This window comes from Podarcis filfolensis (genome assembly GCF_964270895.1).
Source record: "Podarcis filfolensis genome assembly, chromosome: 16".
Classification (NCBI taxonomy): domain Eukaryota; kingdom Metazoa; phylum Chordata; class Lepidosauria; order Squamata; family Lacertidae; genus Podarcis; species Podarcis filfolensis.
This window is the reverse complement of record NC_139620.1, coordinates 15806396-15827375: the sequence shown is the minus strand read 5'-3', so window position 1 is coordinate 15827375 and position 20980 is coordinate 15806396. Positions and strand designations below refer to the sequence as shown.

Genomic DNA, 20980 nt, shown 5'->3' with positions numbered 1-20980 from the left:
GTTTCTGTCAATAAAATGACAAGCTGGCTTGACTGGTGAATACCTCACGTGGGGCTTTCAGCCAGGTGTGGCCACACATTGTTTAGTGGTAAGGGAGCTTTGTCTGCAGGTCGTTGGAAGTATTTATAGCAAATACGTGTTAGCGGCTTTTCGTATAGGCTGTGTACATGTACAGACTTTAAAGCTTGTTCACACATACACACAGCCCTTGAGTAATGCCCTCTGCTTCTTTGCCCAAAAAAGTCTAATTTGCATTAACAGAGGAGGTGGTTAAAACAGTTTCTCCAATGTACCACTTTGCAAGGGAGGGGGAGTTCACACAACAGAATGTTCCTCTCTGTAAAATCTAATCTCCGTACTGCAGCAGGGAAATGGCTAGGTTACAACTCCTCTCCTCGCTGTGTTAGTTTTCTAAGTGCACAGAATCTGAGTTTTGTTCTGTTTTAAAATTACGTGGATCAGTCTTGTGATTCCCATACCTACAGCCCAGATTAGTACAATCTTCCCCTTGCTGTTTGTGTGAACCAGACCACATCCATCACACCTGTTGCAGAAAAGAATGATGTTGAGAACATTAATATTATAGTTGTTACCTGCTCTGAAATGGTTGTGTCATTGTGTAAGAAACGTTTTAAATAAAATAATGCTTTTGAACTGAAGGGGGACATGAAGAGCCAGAACTAGACGTTTTAGGAATTAGGTCTAATGTATGAATGCTGCTGAGACACTGAAAGGAGCCATAGTCTTGGAAAGGACTAAAGAATCTTTAGTGAGAATCATTAGCGTGTAACACATTCCCTCAGACAGGCAATCCAGACCACACTCTGGGGCATTTGACTGGTTAAGGAAGATTCAATTAATGGTCAAGATTTTGAAAGCATTAGCTTGATTAGAACAAGAAAAGGGGGAAAAGGTAACTTCAACTACCTGCAAGTTTGATACTCATGGCTAAGAAACAAATTAGTTACTGCTTATTGCGAAACCATGAAATGAACTTTTAAAAAATATATAAAGAACAGTTAAGAGTTACAATGTTATGTGAGATTTTTTTCAAATTTGAACGGGTTCACGGGAAAGTTCCTTTTCTTTCCCTTTTATCTTGGAACAGCAAGGTCAGCCTGCAGTTGCAGTTTGCTTAAAAGGAAGAAATGAAGCTCAGGGACAGCAACTCTAACAAAAAGAACAAAAGTTACTTTTTAAAAGGCTAAGTTGGCAGCAACAGGCCACCTTTTCATCTTCAGGGCTGTGGAAGGTTTGACTGTGGTTAAATAGCAGGTGATCAAATGCCACCAGCAGTGGCTGAAAGGATACCTTTATACCAAATAGCTTCAGGTGGCTCAAGCAAGCTATTCAAGGCACATTGTGCAGGGTACCTGCCCCTCATGGCCGGAATCTCTTTGGGGTTCGGGTTGAACTGGAGAGCCCTGAAAGAAGCACTTCTGTACATGTAACGTGTCACTTCCTGAACTTTTGAGAGCCAGAGCACACCTTTCCTGAATTTAAATTGGAACACTTTGCTTTTAACACCTGGATAGGTGGGCAGAGGAGCTCCTGGTATACTGGTCCCATAGCCAGCAGGGGCCCAAGATTCTGAATTTTCTGTTTTTTGTTTTTGTTTTTTTGTTATTTTAAGAAAGTAAGCCTATAGCTCTCCTTGAAAGTAAGTTATGAAGCAAAATGTGCCGGTCTTCTTCCAAGCCATTTTTGTGAGATGGACCAAACTGGCTGCTCCCAACTTTACGTGTTTTTAGCCTATGAGTAAAGTAAGATCAGTGACTGCCAAGTGAGTTATTTGGAGACCAGACAGGATCCCAGGGCTTCTTCTTGTCTGGCTCCTGTTGCATTTTCTAGTTCTTTGGATCTCTGTAGTTTCCACGTTTCCCCACCACAGGTGGGGTGCATATTTCATGTTGTTTATCTGAGATCAGGTACTCCTTAGAAGAAGTTATTTTTCTGCAAATCCTGCTGCGCAATAAGGGTGGGTGGGTGTTAGAGAATTTCCCCCCATGCCCATGGCAAATGCAATATGTGAAAACACTGCAAAGAGAAGCTAAAGACTAGGCTCTCATTAAGGACTCGCTGTATAGTTAAATTACTATACATTGTTAATATCCCTGGGTTACCTTTATGTTGTGAGCCACCCTGAGATCTACAGATGAAGGGCAGTATATAAATTTTAATTAATAATAATAGTGCAATAATAATAGTAACTCAAATATGTGTATATAAGGTTTAGGCGGCAATATTATGCACACATGCCTCCTTGAGATTAAGTCCTGCTGAACTCTGCAGTGCATACTTTTGAGTAAATGTAGGCAGAAGTAGGAAATCCTGTAACTGCAAAAATGTAAGAGGTGTGGGGAGTGTCAGGCATATACAGTGGGTCAGGTCGAAGGAGATAACACAACTACACAAACTCCCTTCTTCTCCCCTGCCCCCTCCCACTTTTTGCTGCTTTGTGCTTTTTCAGACAGGAAGAGCCGGATCTGGCAAGCTGTGGGGAGCCGCCTGTGGGCCTTGCATTGCCACCCCCAACTCCTCCATTTAAAGGATGGAATTTTCCAGGCCCTTTTTCTGCCAATCCCCCCTTCTGCAAATAAGGCCTCAGCTAAGACATTTCACTTGGAGGAGAGTAATGTTTAAGCACATGGGTTGGTTGTGTGTGTGTGTAGAGCGTTGCATTTTCAAAGGCTGATTTAGCCCACCCATGGAGCTGGAGCATTTGCCCAGCTGGCTGCCTTGATGGCTTTCTTAACCTCTTTGAAGTCTGAAGGCTCCCTCCCGGCAAACTGAATCCCCTCTTGTCTCTCTTTCTCACCCCCATCAACCCTTTTTCCATGTTCTGCTTTGTTTCGTTTGTTCCATATTTATTTGACTGAGACCAAGAAAGATTTGGTTTCCCCACCTTGGAGGTCTGTCTGTCTGTCTGGGGTTGGGGGGGCGGGCTGCAGTGTCCAGGAAGGGGCTCCTTTGGAAAGAGAAATGAAGGGTTTGTTTTCAGCGATTGTATACTTAGGACTAGCTCTGATAATTTTGCATATTTGGCAGCTAAAAATAAAATAAAAGATTTCCCAGACTCTGAGGCAAGCAGAGACTAGGCAATTCCTCACTGTATATATAACTATACATATATAGGACTCCCAAGAACTTGCAATGCTTTGTCAGGTACACAGGGAACAAAGGGGGAATTTAGATCTTGGGTGGGCACTAAAATCTTCTGCAGCGCCCCTGTTTCCTGCCATTATCCAGCTTCCGCCTTCACCTTTGCCCACATGATTTCAATCTAATCTTCAGAGGCTAGGAACTTGCTTTTCCTCTTTTATTAATGAAAAATATTGTCATGATACAAAATCCTTTGCCCCAGGTAGCAATGCTCCATCTTTGCACAGAGAAGTTGTGGATCTGCAGGGCTTAACTCAGGTGCTGCACAGATATTTTGACTTAGAACATGGGAAACCTCTTTTTACAGAAGATGGGTTGGTCTCGCTCAGTAGAGCCTGCCCAAAGACCGAGGAGACTGTGACCCTCCAGTTGTTGTTGGGTTAGTACACTCATCGTTCCATCCATTGGCCATCCTGGTTGAGGCTGATGGAAGTTGATCTCCAGGATGTTCAAAAAGGAGTCTTTCCTAGCCCCATCTGGAAAAGCTGGGAATGAACCTAGGATCTCCTGTGTGCAAAGTTTATCATAAGAAGAGCATTCTGGGTCAAGCTAATGGCCTGGCCACTGCAGCATCCTGTTCTCAGAGTGGCCAACCAGGTGCCCATTATGGGAAGCCCGAAAGCAGGACTTGAGCACAGCAGCCCCACTTGTGATTCCCAGCAATTGGCAGCCAGAGGGACACCCTACCATTTTGCTGTGGCCCATCCTCTGGGCCGCAGAAGCGAAACCAAAACGCCCATGAGAGCTTAGTGAGAGATCCCTGTAATTCTTGAGAGTAAGAGTGCCTTCTTGATGCTGCATTCTGGAAACCAGAGAGGCTCTTGGCTTCAAGACAACCTTCTCTGTGTCTGTTGCACTGACAAGAGCTCCCACTGAAACTCTGAGAAGCAGATTGAAAACCATGCGTTGTCCCCGTATCTCTATGAACCTATATAGACTGTTTTGTTGTTTGCATTCATAACATTTCTCAATTTATTTTCTGTTAAACAAGAAACAAACAAAAAAGCAGCAAACAAGACCTTAAAAGCTGACTGAACCAGATAAATAGCATAAAACAGGAATGAGCAGCCCTCTGCCCCATTTACAAACCAAACAACTCTGAGACCCCCAAATTTAGAAGGCTGTTGAGGATTAAAGGGAAAGGATTTTATCTTGCTTTGAAAACCCCTGGGGTGATGCTCTGTAAGCCTTCCTCTCAGGTTGTCCTATAATTTGTGGTGCCATCTCTGAGTAGCTCCTACCATGTTACAAACTTCTAGTGTTTTAAATAATTGTGACATTCATCCTCAGAACAGCCTTGTGAGTTAGGTGTTTGTTCTCATCCTCCTGGGTCTGCACACTCAATAGAGGTGAGACTCCCAACTCATCTTCTCTTAGGCCCCAAAGCAGTTCTTTATCTGCTGGACCAGAGTTGCCCTGCCTTATTTTCTGAATTGGTTGTTCTTGAGTTTTGAGCAGGGAGAGAAGCCTGTGGAGGTTTGAGGTGAGGAAATGTGGCTGGCAAATGTGAAGTTGGGTGAAGGGGTGGGAGGTGAGTACGCTTGCAAAAAAGACTGTCCACCTTCTCTCCCTCCAAACCTCACATGTGTTGCTGGTCAGTTTTCTCTGTTTGATCTTGGTAGTCAGTGAGGACTAGAAACCAATTTAAAGAGAGTGTCTAAATTCAAGTGATCTTTCAAACCAGCTATTGGGGACATGCTGCAAGCTTCCATTCCCCTTACCCCTTGCTTGCACACCTGTTAGCCCCCTTCCACTTCCTGCTTTCCACCCAGCTGTAGTGCTGACTGGGGCTGATGGGAGTTGTGGTCCAAAACATCTGAAGAACAGCAGGTTGGAGAAGCCTGACATAGAGCCAATAATGAGCACTCAACCAGGTGTTGAGTTGCCTAACCGTGGTATTGCCCCAGCCCACATTTTACCATCTTGAAATGAGAGGAAAGGTGTTTGCTTCTGTAGAGAGGAAGTAAAGTCCCTTTCCGCATAGGGGAGTCACTCCATCTTCTTGATAATTTTGGTATCCCTTTTCTGAATGCAAAGCGGGTACTTTCTACTGAGTTAATGGGCTACCGGATCCTTTGAGCTGCATTTGAGAGGCATTCGACCTGGGCCTTCTCTTCCCAAAGCAGGTGTTCTGCCACTGAGCTCAGGTGACCACCGTGGCATGATCCAGATCTTGGGAGACATTAATGGCTAACCTGCCCCCCACTCCTAAGTTTCCAAGTATGACCTAATGCCTCTTGAATGTAGGTTATGTCCTGCTCCCCCTCAATTCTTTGGGATGGTTTAGCCCATGGGTAGGCAAACTAAGGCCCGGGGGCCGGATCCGGCCCAATCGCCTTCTAAATCCGGCTCTTGGACGGTCCGGGAATCAGCGTGTTTTTACATGAGTAGAATGTGTGCTTTTATTTAAAATGCATCTCTGGGTTATTTGTGGGGCATAGGAATTCGTTCATATTTTTTTTTCAAAATATAGTCCGGCCCTCCACAAGGTCTGAGGGACCTCTGCTGAAAAAGTTTGCTGACCCCTGGTTTAGCCTATAACGAAGCATGGTAGGAAGCAGACAGCAGGGGGGCAAATTGGCTAAAGGTATCTCATTCCAAAACATTTTGTAGCCATGGGGAAAACCTGGGGGAAGTGTTTAGGGAGGTGGATTTTAGGAAAATGTTGTATTGCCTGCAGTGCTTTCTCATTAACCCTAAACTTATTTTGCTGATTTGAGAATATGAAGTGTGTGTGTGTATTTAATGTATATCTTAGTGCTCACAGTTGTATTGTGTGTGTATTTATTTATTTATTTATTTATTTATTTCACACAATTTACACACTGCTTGACTTTTTTATTTTTAAGATAAAGCTATGCAATTTTTAATAGTATACATGTCTTAGTTTTATTGAAATGGCAACCGTGAATGTATCTAGGAGCTAGTGATAAGAGCTTTTTGCCATTTGGGAAAATGAGAGAGAGAAAGAATGTTTCGGGCTCCTGCGGGTAACTTCATGAGCTAAGGGCCCAGGTCCAGAAGGTTGAAACGCCCTACCTTTTAGGCTGCACACATTTATGAAGCACCTGAAGATGGTCTGCGTTTGGCAACATCTGAAAGTGTTTTTCCAGCACCACATCCTAGAATTGTTGCTTGCTTGGCCATCCAATCAAGTACATCAGCACTGCAGTTGCTGATATTACTGCTTTTGAATCTTGTATTTGACTGGGAGGTGTCCAGGACTATGAATTAGTTGTGTAAGTAGTATTTTTAAAACTCTGCTTTAAAAAGTATTTTACTTGCAGATCTGAAAGAGAAGGATTGGACAAATTCATTATTATTAATTTCATTAACAATTTCATGGACGAGAGGGCTATCGATGGGTGCTAGGCATGATGGCTATGCTCTGCCTCCATGGTTGCAGGCAAGAATGCTTCTGAATACGTGTTGCTGCAAGCCACAGGAGGGGAGCGCGCTCTTTTGTTTTTGAATCCTGCTTGCAGGTTTCCCATTGGGGCATCTGGTTTGCCACTGTGAAGACAGGATGCTGGATTAGATAGGTCCCCCTTGGCCTGATCCAGCAGGCCCTCCTTATGTTCTAGAAAACTCTTCTTAAATGGTTTTCTTCCACCAATTTCTCCATTAGAAAAAAAAAATCAATTCCCCTCCCATTTCTTTCTTGATTATATGGGGTGAGGCGAACCTGAATTTTTCTTCCTCCTCCCCAGGCTTTTGCTTCTTTAGCCCAAACTCTGTGCCCTAAGCAACACCCCTTTACCTTCCTTTTGTCTAGGAGTACCCCCCACCCACCCGTCTTCCACCCTCACAACTGGAAATCCTGCAGAGTCAGTTTGGTTCTTGTGTAGATGGAATCAGGAGCTGGGGATAGGTGCTTCATTCTGAGTAATAATAATAATAATAATAATAATAATAATAATAATTTTATTTATTTATTTATTTATTTATTTATTTATTTATTTATTTATATATACCCTGCCCATCTGGCTGAGTCTCCCCAGCCACTCTGGGCGGCTCCCAATCAAGTGTTAAAAACAATACAGCATTAAATATCAAAAACTTTCCTAAACAGGGCTGCCTTCAGATGTCTTTTAAAGATAGGATAGCTGCTTATTTCCTTCACATCGGAAGGGAGGGTGTTCCACGGGGTGGGCGCCACTACTGAGAAGGCCCTCTGTCTGGTTCCCTGTAACCTCACTTCTTGCAATGAGGGAACCAGAAGGCCCTTGGCGCTGGATCTCAGGGTCCGGGCTGAACGATGGGGGTGGAGACGCTCCTTCAGGTATACAGGACCGAGGCCGTTTAGGGCTTTAAAGGTCAGCACCAACACTTCGAATTGTGCTCGGAAACGTACTGGGAGCCAATGCAGATCTCTCAGGACCGGTGTTATGTGGTCCCGGCAGCCACTCCCAGTCACCAGTACCAGATGTGTACAATATCAGATGTTTTAATGCCAGAAATTGCTAGCAGTAAAATTTGGGGTTCAGGGAGTGCCATCTCAAAATCTATATGCTTCTCTAAATATTCTGTTCCTCTCTCTACCCCCTTCCAGCACATGGTTATGAGCTTTAGAGTGTCGGAGCTGCAGGTGCTTCTGGGTTTCGCGGGCAGAAACAAGAGCGGGAGGAAGCATGAGTTGCTCACCAAGGCCCTGCAGCTGCTGAAGTCTGGCTGCAGCCCGGCCGTTCAGATGAAAATCAAGGAGCTGTACCGGCGACGGTTCCCTCGGAAGATCCTCACCCCCTCGGACTTATCCATGCTGCACCTCCAGGCGGGACAGCTGCCCTCCACCACAACGCTGACCCAGGGCACCATGTGCCACTTGCCCTACGACAACGGGTCAGTGACCTCTGGGGTGCCGGTTGGCATGTTGCCCCCGGTGCCTATGTTGGGACCCAAGCATGAGGCGGACGTCCCACACCTGTCTCCCCCCATCCACCCGGTTCACCCGGACGTGAAAATGCGGCGATTGCCCTTCTACGATGTATACGACGAGCTCATCAAGCCCACCACGTTGGGTAAGTCCTCCAAGCTGTTTCTTCCTTTTTGCCCTTTCCTCCCTACTGACTCTAGAACTTGAGATAGCTAGGGAAGAAGAGTGCTGTGGAACCCAGAAGCTTGCAAACTCTGTCTGCCAAAACATTGGCGCCAGCCAGGGGAAATAAGATGCCACAAGAGGAAACCATTATGTCTGAATTGACAAATCATGATTTGCAATTGGCCAGCAAGCCTTGGCTTGAAGTAGGTTTCCAACCTGGGTTTGTGGTTAGCTCTGGCTTGGCGTGATGACAAATGGAAGGGAAGGGTCAAGGCTCGGCGATAGAGCGGCTGCTTTGCCTGCAAAAGGTCTCGGGTTCAATCCCTGCTGGTATCTTCAGGTAGGGCTGGCCATGTCCCCTGTGTGGAAACCCTGGAGAGCCACTGCTGCTGCCAGTCAGTGTAAGCAGTACTGAGCTAGATGGACTAGTGGCCTGGCTCAGAATAAGGTAGCTCCCTATGCTCCTAAACCTTAGTTATGCTGTTGCTCGACCCTGTGAGGTCTTCTATGCCATAGACATTGAGGTGAACTTACAAAGTTGAATGCTGAAGGGATAGAAAATGAAAAATAGACTGGCTAATTTGAGTTACATATTGAAAAGATAAAAATGACAAACAAAACATCCTCCCCTCCCCCCCCATCCTGAAAGCATAGTTCAGATCTAAATAATATTTGTAAGGTTCGTATAAGCAGAGAAAGTCCAAAAGTCGATGTCAGTCTAAGGAAGGCTTTAATACAACCATATGTTACAGGATGGAGTGGGTACAGTTTGTGCGGCAGAGTTTGTGTTCTGGTTAAATTATTTAATCAGTCCAATAATCAACAGAAGAAGAAAATGGAAAGAGGCAAGCAGCTCTTCACCCAGGATTGCCTTTTGTCTGTTGTGGGTAGGGTGCTAAATGATGGTTAGGGCAAGCCATGGTTCATTGTGCTGTGGAAAATAAGCCACTGAAACTAGGGGACAGATTAAGAAGCTTCTCTGTGAGACAATTTTTGTTGAGTCCCAAGATTCCAAAAAATAAACACTCTTTTGAGATTTTAACAAAGCATTAGTGCTGTGTATGTCTCCAAGGATATGGAAAGAGATGGTATAGGGAGACCACTGACAAATCCTTGCAAGTTTTGGTTTGATTGTCAGGGCCAAAAGTAATTATATGTGTCTTATGGCACGTGAAAAATTGACAGATTTGTCATGGCAAGAGTGTTGGTGAGCTAATGCTAGCTTAATAATAATAATAATAATGATGATGATGATGATGATGATGATGATGATAATAATATGGAGTGGCATGTGTTGTGCAGTATAACCAGAGGGTAAAGGGCCCTTGTTCTCATTCCTGAGACCATGAAGTGCTGCAGGAATGTTTAACTGATAGTTCTTGCCTTGGCTTCACCTGCAGGGCCCGAGAATTTCTCTATCCTAGGGCTAGCATTTTTCAGATTTTTCTGCTGAGGGGCAGAGCTGCCTGCGTCTCACCCTGTAATGGTAGGAGAGAGAGTACGAAGACACAGAGATTCTAGTCTCATAAACACCAGGCACTATGCATTCTGCACTGAAAGAAAATAAAATTCCATTATCTGTGTCAATTGTGCAAGTTGCACAATGCCTTCTGCCTTCCCTGATTATTTTGTGTGATGGTTTCTTTTGCTTTGCAAGTGGTGCGCAGCGAACCTGAATTGTGCAGGCCAAACCTCCCCAACGTAGGGCCCTCCAGATGTTTGCGACTGGTCATAGTTGCTGGGGCTGATGGGAGTTGTAGTCCAAAATATCTATATAATGAGGTACATAGGAAGCTGCCTTCAGCCAGATCAGTCGGCAGCTTTGGATTTGGGTGGGAGGGTCTTCACTGTCACCTGCTGCACATTGATCTGTTTTTTAACTTCTGATGCCATGGATTGGGTCCTTCCACATGCAGAGCACATGGTCCGCCAGTGAATCATTCCTTCCCTCCCAACTGGTAGTGCACACTGGTGATTCTTCACCAGTTTCCTCTCTACCTCCATGCAATACTGTTGCTGCAATGTGTTAGCTGTGCTTGTGTTTTGAACTGATTTTAATTACCTTATGTGTAAACCTAGTTGAGATGGCAGTTTAGAAGGCAATTAATAAATTAAGTGTAATAATAGTATTAATAATCCCTCACCATTGGCCATGCTGACTGCTAGGGCTGAGCGATGGGCGTGGAGTCCAAGGATATCCGGAGAGCTGTACTTTCCCCACCCCTGTGCTAGACATTAAGGAGCCAGGGATAAGCATGTGGAGCCCATTTCCATTCCACCTATGATGGAATGGTGGTCCAGGGAGCCTGCTGAGCTCCCCCCACCCCATCCTCTTCCCTCTGTTTCAGGATTCCTTTGTGCATAGCAGAACGCTTGGTTGGGCCTCCCCTGTGGGCTTCCGATTGCGGTCTTGTCTGATCACTGCTTAGCCTCTGGCCTTTTCTCTTTGCAGCATCTGTGAACAGCCAGAGGTTTGAGGAGGCTCACTTCACCTTTGCCCTGACTCCTCAGCAGGTGCAGCAGATCCTTGCCTCTCGGTAAGGGCCATTTTATTTTCTGTTTAGGATTAGTAGCTCTTTCAGCACACACACACACAAAATGCAATGGCTGAGTGCAGACATCGTATGAAACCACAGTCAAGGGTGCTTAACTGGTGTAACGTCTGAGGTTAACAACCACAGTTTGTGATTGCCTAAGAAACTGGAACCAGAAGCTGGTTTGAAGTGTGCCTGCAAACCGTGGTTTGCACTAAGCATCAGGAAATTTTAGTTACGCATTAGGACTAAGTATCGTTATTTGGTGCAGTGTCTGAATTGGCAAACCAAAGTAACAACCGGTTCTTTGCCTTGAAACAGGAGTGCTCAGCCAGACAGAAAATGAAATCAAATAAGCATCTGGTAAACCCTAGTTTGGCTTGTTTGTTCTAAACTATGATTGATACAAACTGTGGTGCGTTGTCTGAACTGAGCCAGCAACATAAGAGCAATACTACAACCAGGATGTTTATTTCAAGTATTGCATCCTCCTTTTCACCAGAAACGCCTACAAAGTGGTTTACAAAGGGAAAAAACCAAAATTAAACACAGTATATAAAACATGAAGAAGAAACCATAATGCAGGACTTTAACTTTACAGTTCTATTCACTCAAAACCCACACAAATTCCACATTGACTAACACGTCCACACCTCAAATCAATTTTCACATGTACGCATTCACCCACACAAACAAACTAATGGGATAGTATGCAGGATGAGTTGTGTTTAAACCAGTGAATCTTGCTTAGAGAGCAGGCTTTTCCTGTTGCTTTCACACATACAGAGAGAGAGAGATGTTTGTAGGTAAGAAAGTAATGAAGCTATGTTTATTGTCGGAAATACACAATTTAGGGAGTAACTTTTTAGTTCTAGCCTAAGTAGGTAGTCTACAGTAGAACAAGGCAACCAGGCTGGCTCCTTTGTTCAGAGGATAGTTAAAGATGACCTCTCATTCCCCCCACCCCCAATATCAATATTTTATCTGATTTCAAGATTCAAAATTACATTTTAACACTCAATAATTATAATCCTGTTCTGCAATACTAATGACTTCCTGCTCACCCGTCCTTGGTGTTTATAACTGTAATATAATTTCATTTTAAAGTTCCCTCATATCAGTTTTTATCCTCTTTAAGTGGCTTCTTAATATAATCTACTTCCCTCTCCCAAACTTCAACCCCCTCCCCCCGCCATGGGTATCACCAACAGAGGCAGCTGCGCATAAACATAAATGCAACCAAAATGGGCGTTCCAGAAGGTTTTTATTCTTCCCTACTGCGGACTTCATATATAAAGAGTTACTTTAAAAATAAACTAGAAGTTTGGCCACCAGGCTTAGCACGCTGGTCAAATGCTACTAATTGACCACCTATAATTTGACTGGTCAGTTTGAACGAAGCCTTAGGTACCACATTTGTTAGCAGGAGTTTGGTTGTTGTTTGGGCAGGAACGAGGGCTGCCTGCTGCAGAGACTGGCAGTAGTCATGGGCAAGAATAGCAGCATAGCCAAACATCTCCCACTGGCTCCGTGCTGTAACTCCAGACAATGACACAGTTCTAGGCCTGGGCTGTGAACCATCTTGCTTGCTGTAGAAATTGAAGGTTGGAAGATTCGGGGGCAGGTGAAAGAAAGTCAAGCAGCACACAGTTAAACTATGGAACTCCCTCCCACTGGAGGCAGGGATGGCCACCAGCCTAGAGGCTCAGACAAATTCCTCCCTTCGCGGGAGGCAGCAGTGTTTTGGAATACCAGTTGCTGCAAACCACAGGAGAGGAGTGGTCCTGTTTGCAGGTTTCCCACGGGCACCTGGTTGGCTACTGTGAGAACAGGATGCTGGGCTAGAGGGGCCATTGGCTTAATCCAGCAGGCTCTTAATTGTGCTCTTAAACCAGAGAACCCCTTCCAGGCGGCTGCTGCTGCTGCGTGAAGTGCTGGCCCTCTGCTCCCTGTTTATTGTAATTTTAATTTTCTAACTATAGGCTGACTCTGATGTTCCAAGACACAAGCCAAAGAGAAGGTTCTTCCCTGTCCCCATGCAGGTCAACAATTCTCCCATTTCCCTCACAGCAACAATCTGTGGTAGGCTGTTTCCCCTCTGCTGTTAGAAAGCCCACAAGCCCTCTGTGATGTCACAGAAGTTCCGCCAGTGGGGGGTGGGGGTGGAGGGCTGGTTTTTGTTGTGTATGTGTTCTTTAAAAACAAAACAAAAATCTAACCTGAAAAGTAGGTTTCAGCCTGTTACGTATTGTATTATAATGACAGTATTTCCAAGTAGTTTGACTGTTCTGGGAAATTTAAGAATTTCTCCTCCACCCCTCCTTTTTCCAGCGATATCTTACCTGCTGCCAAATGTGACTACACCGTCCAGGTACAGCTGAGGTAAGCAGAGCCTGATGTTTTCTTGGGCTTTTACAAATCGGAAAAATACATTTCTACAAATCTCACACTGTTTAGGGATTGGCTCCTGGGGTGCTTTTTCCTTTGTATAAAGCAGTCCTGGCTCAACCTTAGCCAAGGCTGGTTGGCTATGACTTGGCCAATGTATTCCACGCTCTGAAGACTTCTAGGTTGTATTATTGTGAAGTGCTGTAGGTGGGCCTGCCCTTGAACCTGTCCTCCTCCCCATTTGTGTAGTCACAAATGAGCAAAATCCCTGAGGCCTGCCCTATAAGAGCTCAGAGCAACTTAGGAGGCCCTGCCTGCGTAGTGGTTTAGCTGTGGTTCCTGCATTCCAGGGGGGTTGGACTAGATGACCCTCAGGGTCCCAACTCTATAATTCTGTGATTCTGTGTTCTCATTTATCCATCTCTCTTAATAAGGAATTTGACTCTGGGAAACTCTCCCTCTCTAGTTACCATTTTGTCCTTGGGGTAGTCTTCCCCTCACCCTTCCGGTCTCTTTGCCTCTCTGCAGGTTTTGTTTGTGTGAAACCAGTTGCCCGCAAGAGGACTATTTTCCACCCAATTTGTTTGTCAAGATCAATGGGAAGCTCTGCCCTCTTCCGGTGAGTAAGCCCCTCCTCCCACCAGTGCCTCGGTTCCGTCAGAAGGGTCCACAGCTCAGTGGCAAAAGTGCACCCATTGCATGCAGAACATCCTGATCTCCCAAGTTGTACTTTTCAAATAAATGTTTTAATGTTATAGTACAATAAAACAACCTTGCAACAGTACATGGCACACAATATACACCAGGCAACAGTCTCCATCACCAGTCATTTTCCCATTGAATTAACAGCAGTCTTTTTTGCAGAAGTAAAAGGTGTGGAGAGTCCATCTATGCTTACCCATTGTCAAACCCCATATAGTTGGTATATAGTTTATATAGTGTCTGAAAGAAGCACTTTCCCCATTACATCTCCCTTAGTTTTGTGATTGTTTTAAACGGCTTTAAATATTGCACATGTGACTCAGCAGACCTTTCTCATTAGCATTCATTGCTGACCGGAAGGTTCCAGGCTGTCTGAGCCCTCCTTATATAGTTGCACGCAAGTGTGAGAGTCAGTCAGTCTTTCTGTTGTTTTCAAGCTATGCAGTTTGCCGGCGTCTCTTTGTAACTGTTTTTTGAGCTATGCACCCAGTAAGGAATCTGACTGAGGACTTGCAACCGCAATGCTTATCAAAATGCTTCAGTAAAGCATATTTGCCGATGGAGTGAGCTGTTCGTGTGATTCATTTGCTGCCAACACTCTGCTGAACTCTGTACATGCCCTGGGGTCTGAGAGACCAGGCACGCATACCAGAAAAGTTATGGGGGCGTCAGGACCCTAATCCTGACAGTATATTAATGTTGTAACCTGCCCTGGAACCTTAAGGTAAAGGGCAGGTAATAAACTATTATTATTATTATTATTATTATTATTATTATTATTATTATTATTGGTGGTGGTGTTCTGGAATGCACACTAGTGCCTGCCTATGTTCATGTTCCTTCCAGGAGATGCCTGCAGTTAGACTGGGGGGAGGCAGTAAGTGAGCTTTTCCTCTGCCCCTAGGGGAGCTGGGGGCACGACTGCCCTTTCTAGCAAATGACACCATAATGAAATGGAAAGGTGAACTGCCTCCTATCCACCATTGTATATTCTTGGCTTCATGGCAGCCCCTTGATGGCCCACCAGCCATCCTTATTCTTGGTTCCCTGTATGTCCAGCCTTGGCAAAGGGTCAAGGGGCCTGACCTCAGATGTCCTCTTCTGCCTCTGCAGGGTTATCTTCCCCCCACCAAAAATGGGGCAGAGCCCAAGCGGCCCAGTCGACCCATCAACATCACCCCTTTGGTGCGGCTTTCGGCCACCGTCCCCAATACGATCGTCGTGAACTGGTCTTCTGAGTTTGGCAGGGTAAGGAGAAGCTTTGTGGTTAATGTTGCTCTTTTTTTCATGTGTGAACAGAATTATTCCACTTTCCTGTCCATCCTTGAAACTGTGTGTATGAAAGCGCCTGTCCCAATTAGGTGATTGGCAATAAATAAACTGAACCATCCTGTGAGCAGCCTCTCCAGTTTGGCAACTAAACATTTGTGAACATTCCATGACATCAGCAAAGCTCAACCAATGGTTGAAGAAGGGCAGGGAGACCTGCAGCCAATGGACGAGAGCCAGGGTTTAGCCTGTTACGTAGATCAGTGAATACATTAATTCCTCTGTACAACAGTGAATAATAATTGGTTTCCTTCTGCCTAGAATTACTCCCTATCGGTTTATTTGGTGAAACAGTTGACATCAGTGACACTGCTACAGAAACTGAGAGCCAAGGGCATCCGAAACCCAGACCACTCACGAGCCCTGAGTAAGTTCTCTGTCCTTTGAAATCTTGTCTGCATCTGTCAAGGACGCTTTAGTTGTGGTTCCTGCATTGCAGGGAGTTGGAGTATGTGAGCCTTGGGGTCCCTTCCGACTTTGTGATTCTGTGTCAGAGATGTGTGTGCTTTTTTTTGCAATTACCTCCAGGTGGTAGGTTAGCACTAGTGAAAAGCTGTCTTAGTCACACAAGGCAAAGCACTTTTTTACTATCATCTTGGCTCACTGCAGCCCTTGTGCTGTGTATTGGGGACTGGTGAAAGTCATGTGCTTCATCTCTCATGAGCAGAAGTGCTGCCCACTAGTGCAAAGAATTGAATACTACTCCCAGAACTGGATGGTTGAATGGGTCAATATGTCTGACTGTTAACCAGAAGGTTGGTGGTTCAAGCCCACCCAGGGACAGCTGTGGGCAAGATTCCTGCATTGCAGGGGCTTGGACGAGATGACCTTTGGGGTCCCTTCAAATTTACAGTTCTATGGTCTGTTTGCCCTCTAGCCTGCATCAAATTGTTCATCCAGGCTAAATGTAGAGCAGAGCTTTACTCCAGATCATATTTTTGAAAAGTCCCAGTGTAAAAAAAAGATTGCAGAGTGGAGTCCCGCCCTCGCACACCAGGTGTTTAGGGGGGAGTTGGAAGCTGCCTTGTACAGAGTTGGACCCTTGGTCCATCTAGCTCAGATCTACCCTGACAAGCATCACCTTTCCCAAGTTTCAGGCAGGGGTCTTCCCCAGCTGCCCATGGAGATGAACCATTTCCCTTCTGCATGGCAGCTGATGCTTCACCCCAGAGCCATGGCTGTTCCCACACAGTGTGCATCATTGTGTGTTCCTAATACTGAGTGAGCTCTTTGCTTTCTCTCCCCACACCTCACAGTCAAAGAAAAACTGACAGCCGATCCCGACAGCGAGATAGCGACAACAAGCTTACGAGTTTCTCTCATGTGTCCGGTATGTCGGGTTTCTCCTTTTATCTCTTTATTTCACATGAAGCCGTATATATGTAAATACATGAAGAACCACCAAAACACTATAAATCTGCCTTGAGAATTAAACCAAATCTGTCCAAAAACAGATGAGGAGCTCGTTCCAGCCCAAGCTCATAAATATGTATTTGGAACCTGCAACTGATGATTTGCTCATTATGCACAAAAATCTCCTTTCTCCCATTGTTGTTTCCACTTTGATTTTGTATAATGCTGCAAGCCAGCCTTCACCAAGCTGGTGCCCACCACATGTCTTGGATTACAGCAGCCTTTGCTGTATTGGGAACTGTAATCCAGAAAATTTGGAGGACACAGGGTTAGTGAAGGCAGCTGTAAGCTTAACCAAAGATAATTAATCTCAGATGCATTTGGGGGCAAAACCCTCCCCCCTTAACTTTCCATATACTCTCAAATCTGGCCAGGAAGAGACAGTCCTTGGGGTTGTGGTAGGTAACTTGATGAAGATATCAACCCAGCGGCCATGGAAAAGGCAACTACCATGCTAGGGATCGTTGGGAAAGGAGCTGAAGATAAAACTGCTGATATAATGCTGTCATGCCAATCTGTACTGCAACTGTGCTCGGAATATTGTGTACAAAAATGGATATTGTAGGGTTGGAAAAGGTTCAGGAAAGGGCCAGCAAAATAATCAAGGGGGTGTGTGAAGCAAATCCCCTTATGGAGAAAGGCTGCAGCATTTGGATTTTTTTAGCTTGGAGAAAAGGCAAGCATGGAGGAGGTGGATAAAGAAAAGGTTTTCTCCCTCTCTGCTAACACTAGAGCTCAGGGACATGCAGAGAAGCTGAATGTTGGACGATTCAGGGCAAATAAAGTCCTTCACGCAGTGCCTAGATAAACTGTGGAACTCGCTCCCTCAGGAGGCAGTCATGGCCAGCACCCTAGATAGCTTAAAAAGAAATTGGACTAATTCATGGAGGAGGAGAGAGTTATCGATGTTTTCTAGCCATTACGGCTCTGCTCTGCCTCCACAGTTGGAGGCAGCAATGCTTCTGAATACCACTTGCTGGGAACCACAGAAGGAGAGAGTTGCTCTTGTGCTGGGGTCCTGCCTGCTGGTTTCCCACTGGGACATCTGATTGGCCACTGAGATCAGGATGCTGGGCTAAGATGGGCCATTGGCGTGATCCGCCAGGGCTCTTCTTAGGTCCTTGTGCTGGTCACAAATTCTACCCTGAGCATAGAGACCCAGAGGGCTTTCCCTCTCCCCTTGCAACTCTCTCTCTCAAGCCGACTTCAGAGCATTGAGAGAATAGGGTGGAAAATAAGCCTGGGAACTGCAGGGAGAATCGACTCAATTCCCCCCTCTTCCGTTAGTGAGTGGCTCCACTGGATCAGCAGCCCTTCCCTGAGCACAAGGAAAATCCCACTCCAGCACTTTTGCTCATTGTATTCAGTGTGAGGCCCCAGTTGGGGACTCCCAAGCACTGCAGCAGAGCCTGCTTCCAGGGCGCTGCAGAAAACGAAGCTTCCAAGCCGCTCTGTGCTTCGCTGAAAAGGAGCATCTGATGTCAAGGCCCTGAATAAGAGTCCCTCTTCATCTGTGATTCCATTTGGGTTGATATAGTTATACTAAAGTTCTCCTCTTCTTCTTTTAACTATGCTTATACAAGAATATGTAGATACACACACAAAATAGGTAGACAGAGAAAAAGTAATACAGAGCTGCGGAATAAAATTAATAACAGCAAACCAGTGTACAATATTGCTTCACTGAGTATCAGATGGTATTTGAATACCCCTCATAACAAAGAATGAGAAACCGGAGGGACATTCAAAGAAGGGAAACCATTCTGCATCAAAGTTGTCAGATTCAGCCTCTCCCATCTGTGTCTGGTCAGGCGTTCCAACAAAGCAACGTTCCAGACTCAAAACAGTAAAACTTCAGGACGCTTCCAGTAACGGGCAATTACTAATCTGGCAGCCGCCAGAAGCTTTAATTACACTAAAGCTTGCAGCCCCCATGAAAGCTCAGTGGTATGGTATGTGAGCATAGAGAGTTTCTATGTGAAGCTTCTGTCAGTGAAATTTCACCAATGCCAGTGTTATCTGCAAAGGGCTCCCAGTCTGTGATCTGGACCAGGGTGGGCGGAAGGTGGATTGAGATCGTCTGGTAGATCTCTGGATAATTTGAAGTAAACCAACAAGGATTTCTTAACTCTCAAGAGTGGTGGGATATAAACGCAGTAAATAGATGATGATAAATAAACTCCCTCTTCCTTTCAGCTGGGCAAGATGAGGCTCATCGTCCCCTGCCGAGCTTTCACCTGCACCCACCTGCAGTGCTTCGACGCAGCCCTTTACCTTCAGATGAATGAGAAGAAGCCCACCTGGACCTGCCCTGTCTGTGACAAGAAGGCCCCCTATGAGGCCTTGATCATTGACGGGTAATGCTGGGGGGAGGCTCAGAGGTCAGGCTCCCTCTCCCCGCATGACCCCTCCTGCCCACAGCTTTTGCCATCAGACTTACTAAATTCTGGAGGGATGGTGGTGTTGTCTATCTTCAGGGCTGCATAGATGTACTGTTTTATTACCTAGAAATTAATGGTTCCACAACCTCTGTAAATTAGTAAATGATTCAGTACAAGATGAGATTCTCCAGAAGCCACATTCTGCCCTCCATCTTTGCTCTTCAAGAATTGCAGCCATACTTAGTTTTCTCCATCTTTTGTGTGGCCTGTGTTCGGACTGTTGGCGAACAAACCATGATGGCCCTCTGGCTTGGCATAGCTCTCCTCCACTTTTCCTCCATGCGAACTCCTGCTTTTGCTAAGGACAAACCACAGTGCTATGCCACGTACAAACTTGGACCTGTGGTTGGTTCTCTCTGACGTTCATTAAAACGAGTCACGGTTTCTTGAGTTTAAATGTTACCTTGAACTGTGGCGAGTTCCAAAGCAGCCAACTTGGAACTCCCCAGATGTTTTTGAACTGCAGCTCCCATCAGCCCCAGCCAGCATTGCAGTTGTCAGGGATGATGGGAGTTGTAGTCCAAAAGCCTTTGGAGGAGACCACATTGGCTACCCCTATTCTAAAGGAATGAGGATGCTTCCTCTCCTCGTCCTTGTTCACGAAGACAAGAAGAAGGGTGTAGGGACTGTGTAAGATGATGGCCGACTGTGGATCAATTATAGTAATCTCAGACTCCACCAAAGTGGTGCCCTCCAGGTGTTTAGGGCTATAGCACTTCAGCCACTGTCCAGATGTTGACTCACCCCTATGTTTTCCTCTGTTTCCCCTCCTTCCCCCCAGGTTGTTCATGGAAATCCTCAACTCTGTCACAGACTGCGATGAGATCCAATTCATGGAGGATGGCTCCTGGTGCCCCATGAAGCCCAAGAAAGAGAACCAGGAGGTTTGCCAGCCATCTGCTTACAATGGGCTGGAAGGTAAGAGGTAGTGAGGAGGCCTGGCACCTCCCTGTGCATGTTAGTTGGCCGTTGTGTGATTGAAACTGATTGGTGGAAGATTCAAAGTCCCCTTCTTCATGCAACACTGAGTTAAACTGTGGAACTCCCTCCCACATGAGGCAGCAATGACGGCCGCCAACTTGGTGGCTTTAGAAGAGGATGAGACATCTTTGAGTTCTTCTGGCCTTCATGGGGCCCTCGAATGGTGCCCTTTGGTCTGGGCCTAGCAGTGTCATGGCTAATGGCAGATTGATGAAGAGCCAAAATACTTTAGAGTGGCATTTTGGGACAGATCTTCACGACAGACAGACAAGAGTAAGGCAAGAGATAAAGATACAATAGCCAAGTTAGCAAGCAAAACACACAGTTTTTGACCAGCCCAAGGGCTATAAATTCCTGCGTTGACACACTTTTGCCACTTTTTGTCGAGCAGCTGATGTCACCTTTGTGCAGCATGTGATGTTGTAGTTGTGCAAAATTTGGGGATTTTACACTCACACCCCTCCTGCATTTAAGCAGGCAAGAGGTATTATAGTCACAGTGCAAGGGCACGGCCAAGTCAGGCATAAGCAGTTGAGGAGAGGGCAGGGCAGAGCCACAGCCCCTCTCCTCCTCTTCAGACATCCAAGCTAATCATGATCTCAGTCAAAGGCAGCCTTGAAGAGGAAGAAGCTCTTCAAGTCTTGCCTACGTGTCTGTATGACGGGGCAAGATACAAGACCCTGGGAACAGAAGTGCCATAGTCCTGGGACCCCTGCAGCTCCTCCTGCTCCTCCTTCTTAAGTCAGCCTAGCTTACATCCTTTGATGTTACTCGACTCCCAACTTCCATCACTCCTGGTTGACACAGCTAGTGATCAGGGATGAAAGGATCAGGGAGCCCAACTGCACACCTTCCTGACGGGGGACAGGGAACTCCCTGCTGTCTGTGCTAACCTGAGTGCTGTGACGAGTTTCAAGATCAGAGCCCTGCTGCTATTTTACAGTAGGGCTGTCTGTCTTTGCCTACCCTAACCTCTTTTCTCCTCCTCTTCG

General features: G+C 45.7%; 1 protein-coding gene across 7 annotated transcripts in view; it reads left to right on the top strand.

The window, feature by feature from the left end:
- The window catches only part of PIAS3 (protein inhibitor of activated STAT 3), a 35563-nt gene that overhangs the window by 5451 nt on the left and 9132 nt on the right, over positions 1 to 20980 (top strand). For 6 of the 7 annotated variants that reach the window (XM_083589376.1, XM_083589372.1, XM_083589375.1 and 3 more), the window contains 9 exons: positions 7715 to 8180; positions 10653 to 10737; positions 13066 to 13116; positions 13651 to 13741; positions 14938 to 15072; positions 15415 to 15520; positions 16410 to 16483; positions 18763 to 18923; positions 19789 to 19925. In XM_083589376.1, coding sequence (XP_083445502.1) covers positions 7718 to 8180; positions 10653 to 10737; positions 13066 to 13116; positions 13651 to 13741; positions 14938 to 15072; positions 15415 to 15520; positions 16410 to 16483; positions 18763 to 18923; positions 19789 to 19925 — 1303 coding nt within the window. In that variant the 5' untranslated portion in view covers positions 7715 to 7717. Of the gene's footprint in view, positions 1 to 6006; positions 6402 to 7714; positions 8181 to 10652; positions 10738 to 13065; positions 13117 to 13650; positions 13742 to 14937; positions 15073 to 15414; positions 15521 to 16409; positions 16484 to 18762; positions 18924 to 19788; positions 19926 to 20980 lie in introns of those variants that run through there. The other variant, XM_083589374.1, reaches the window with a different exon arrangement.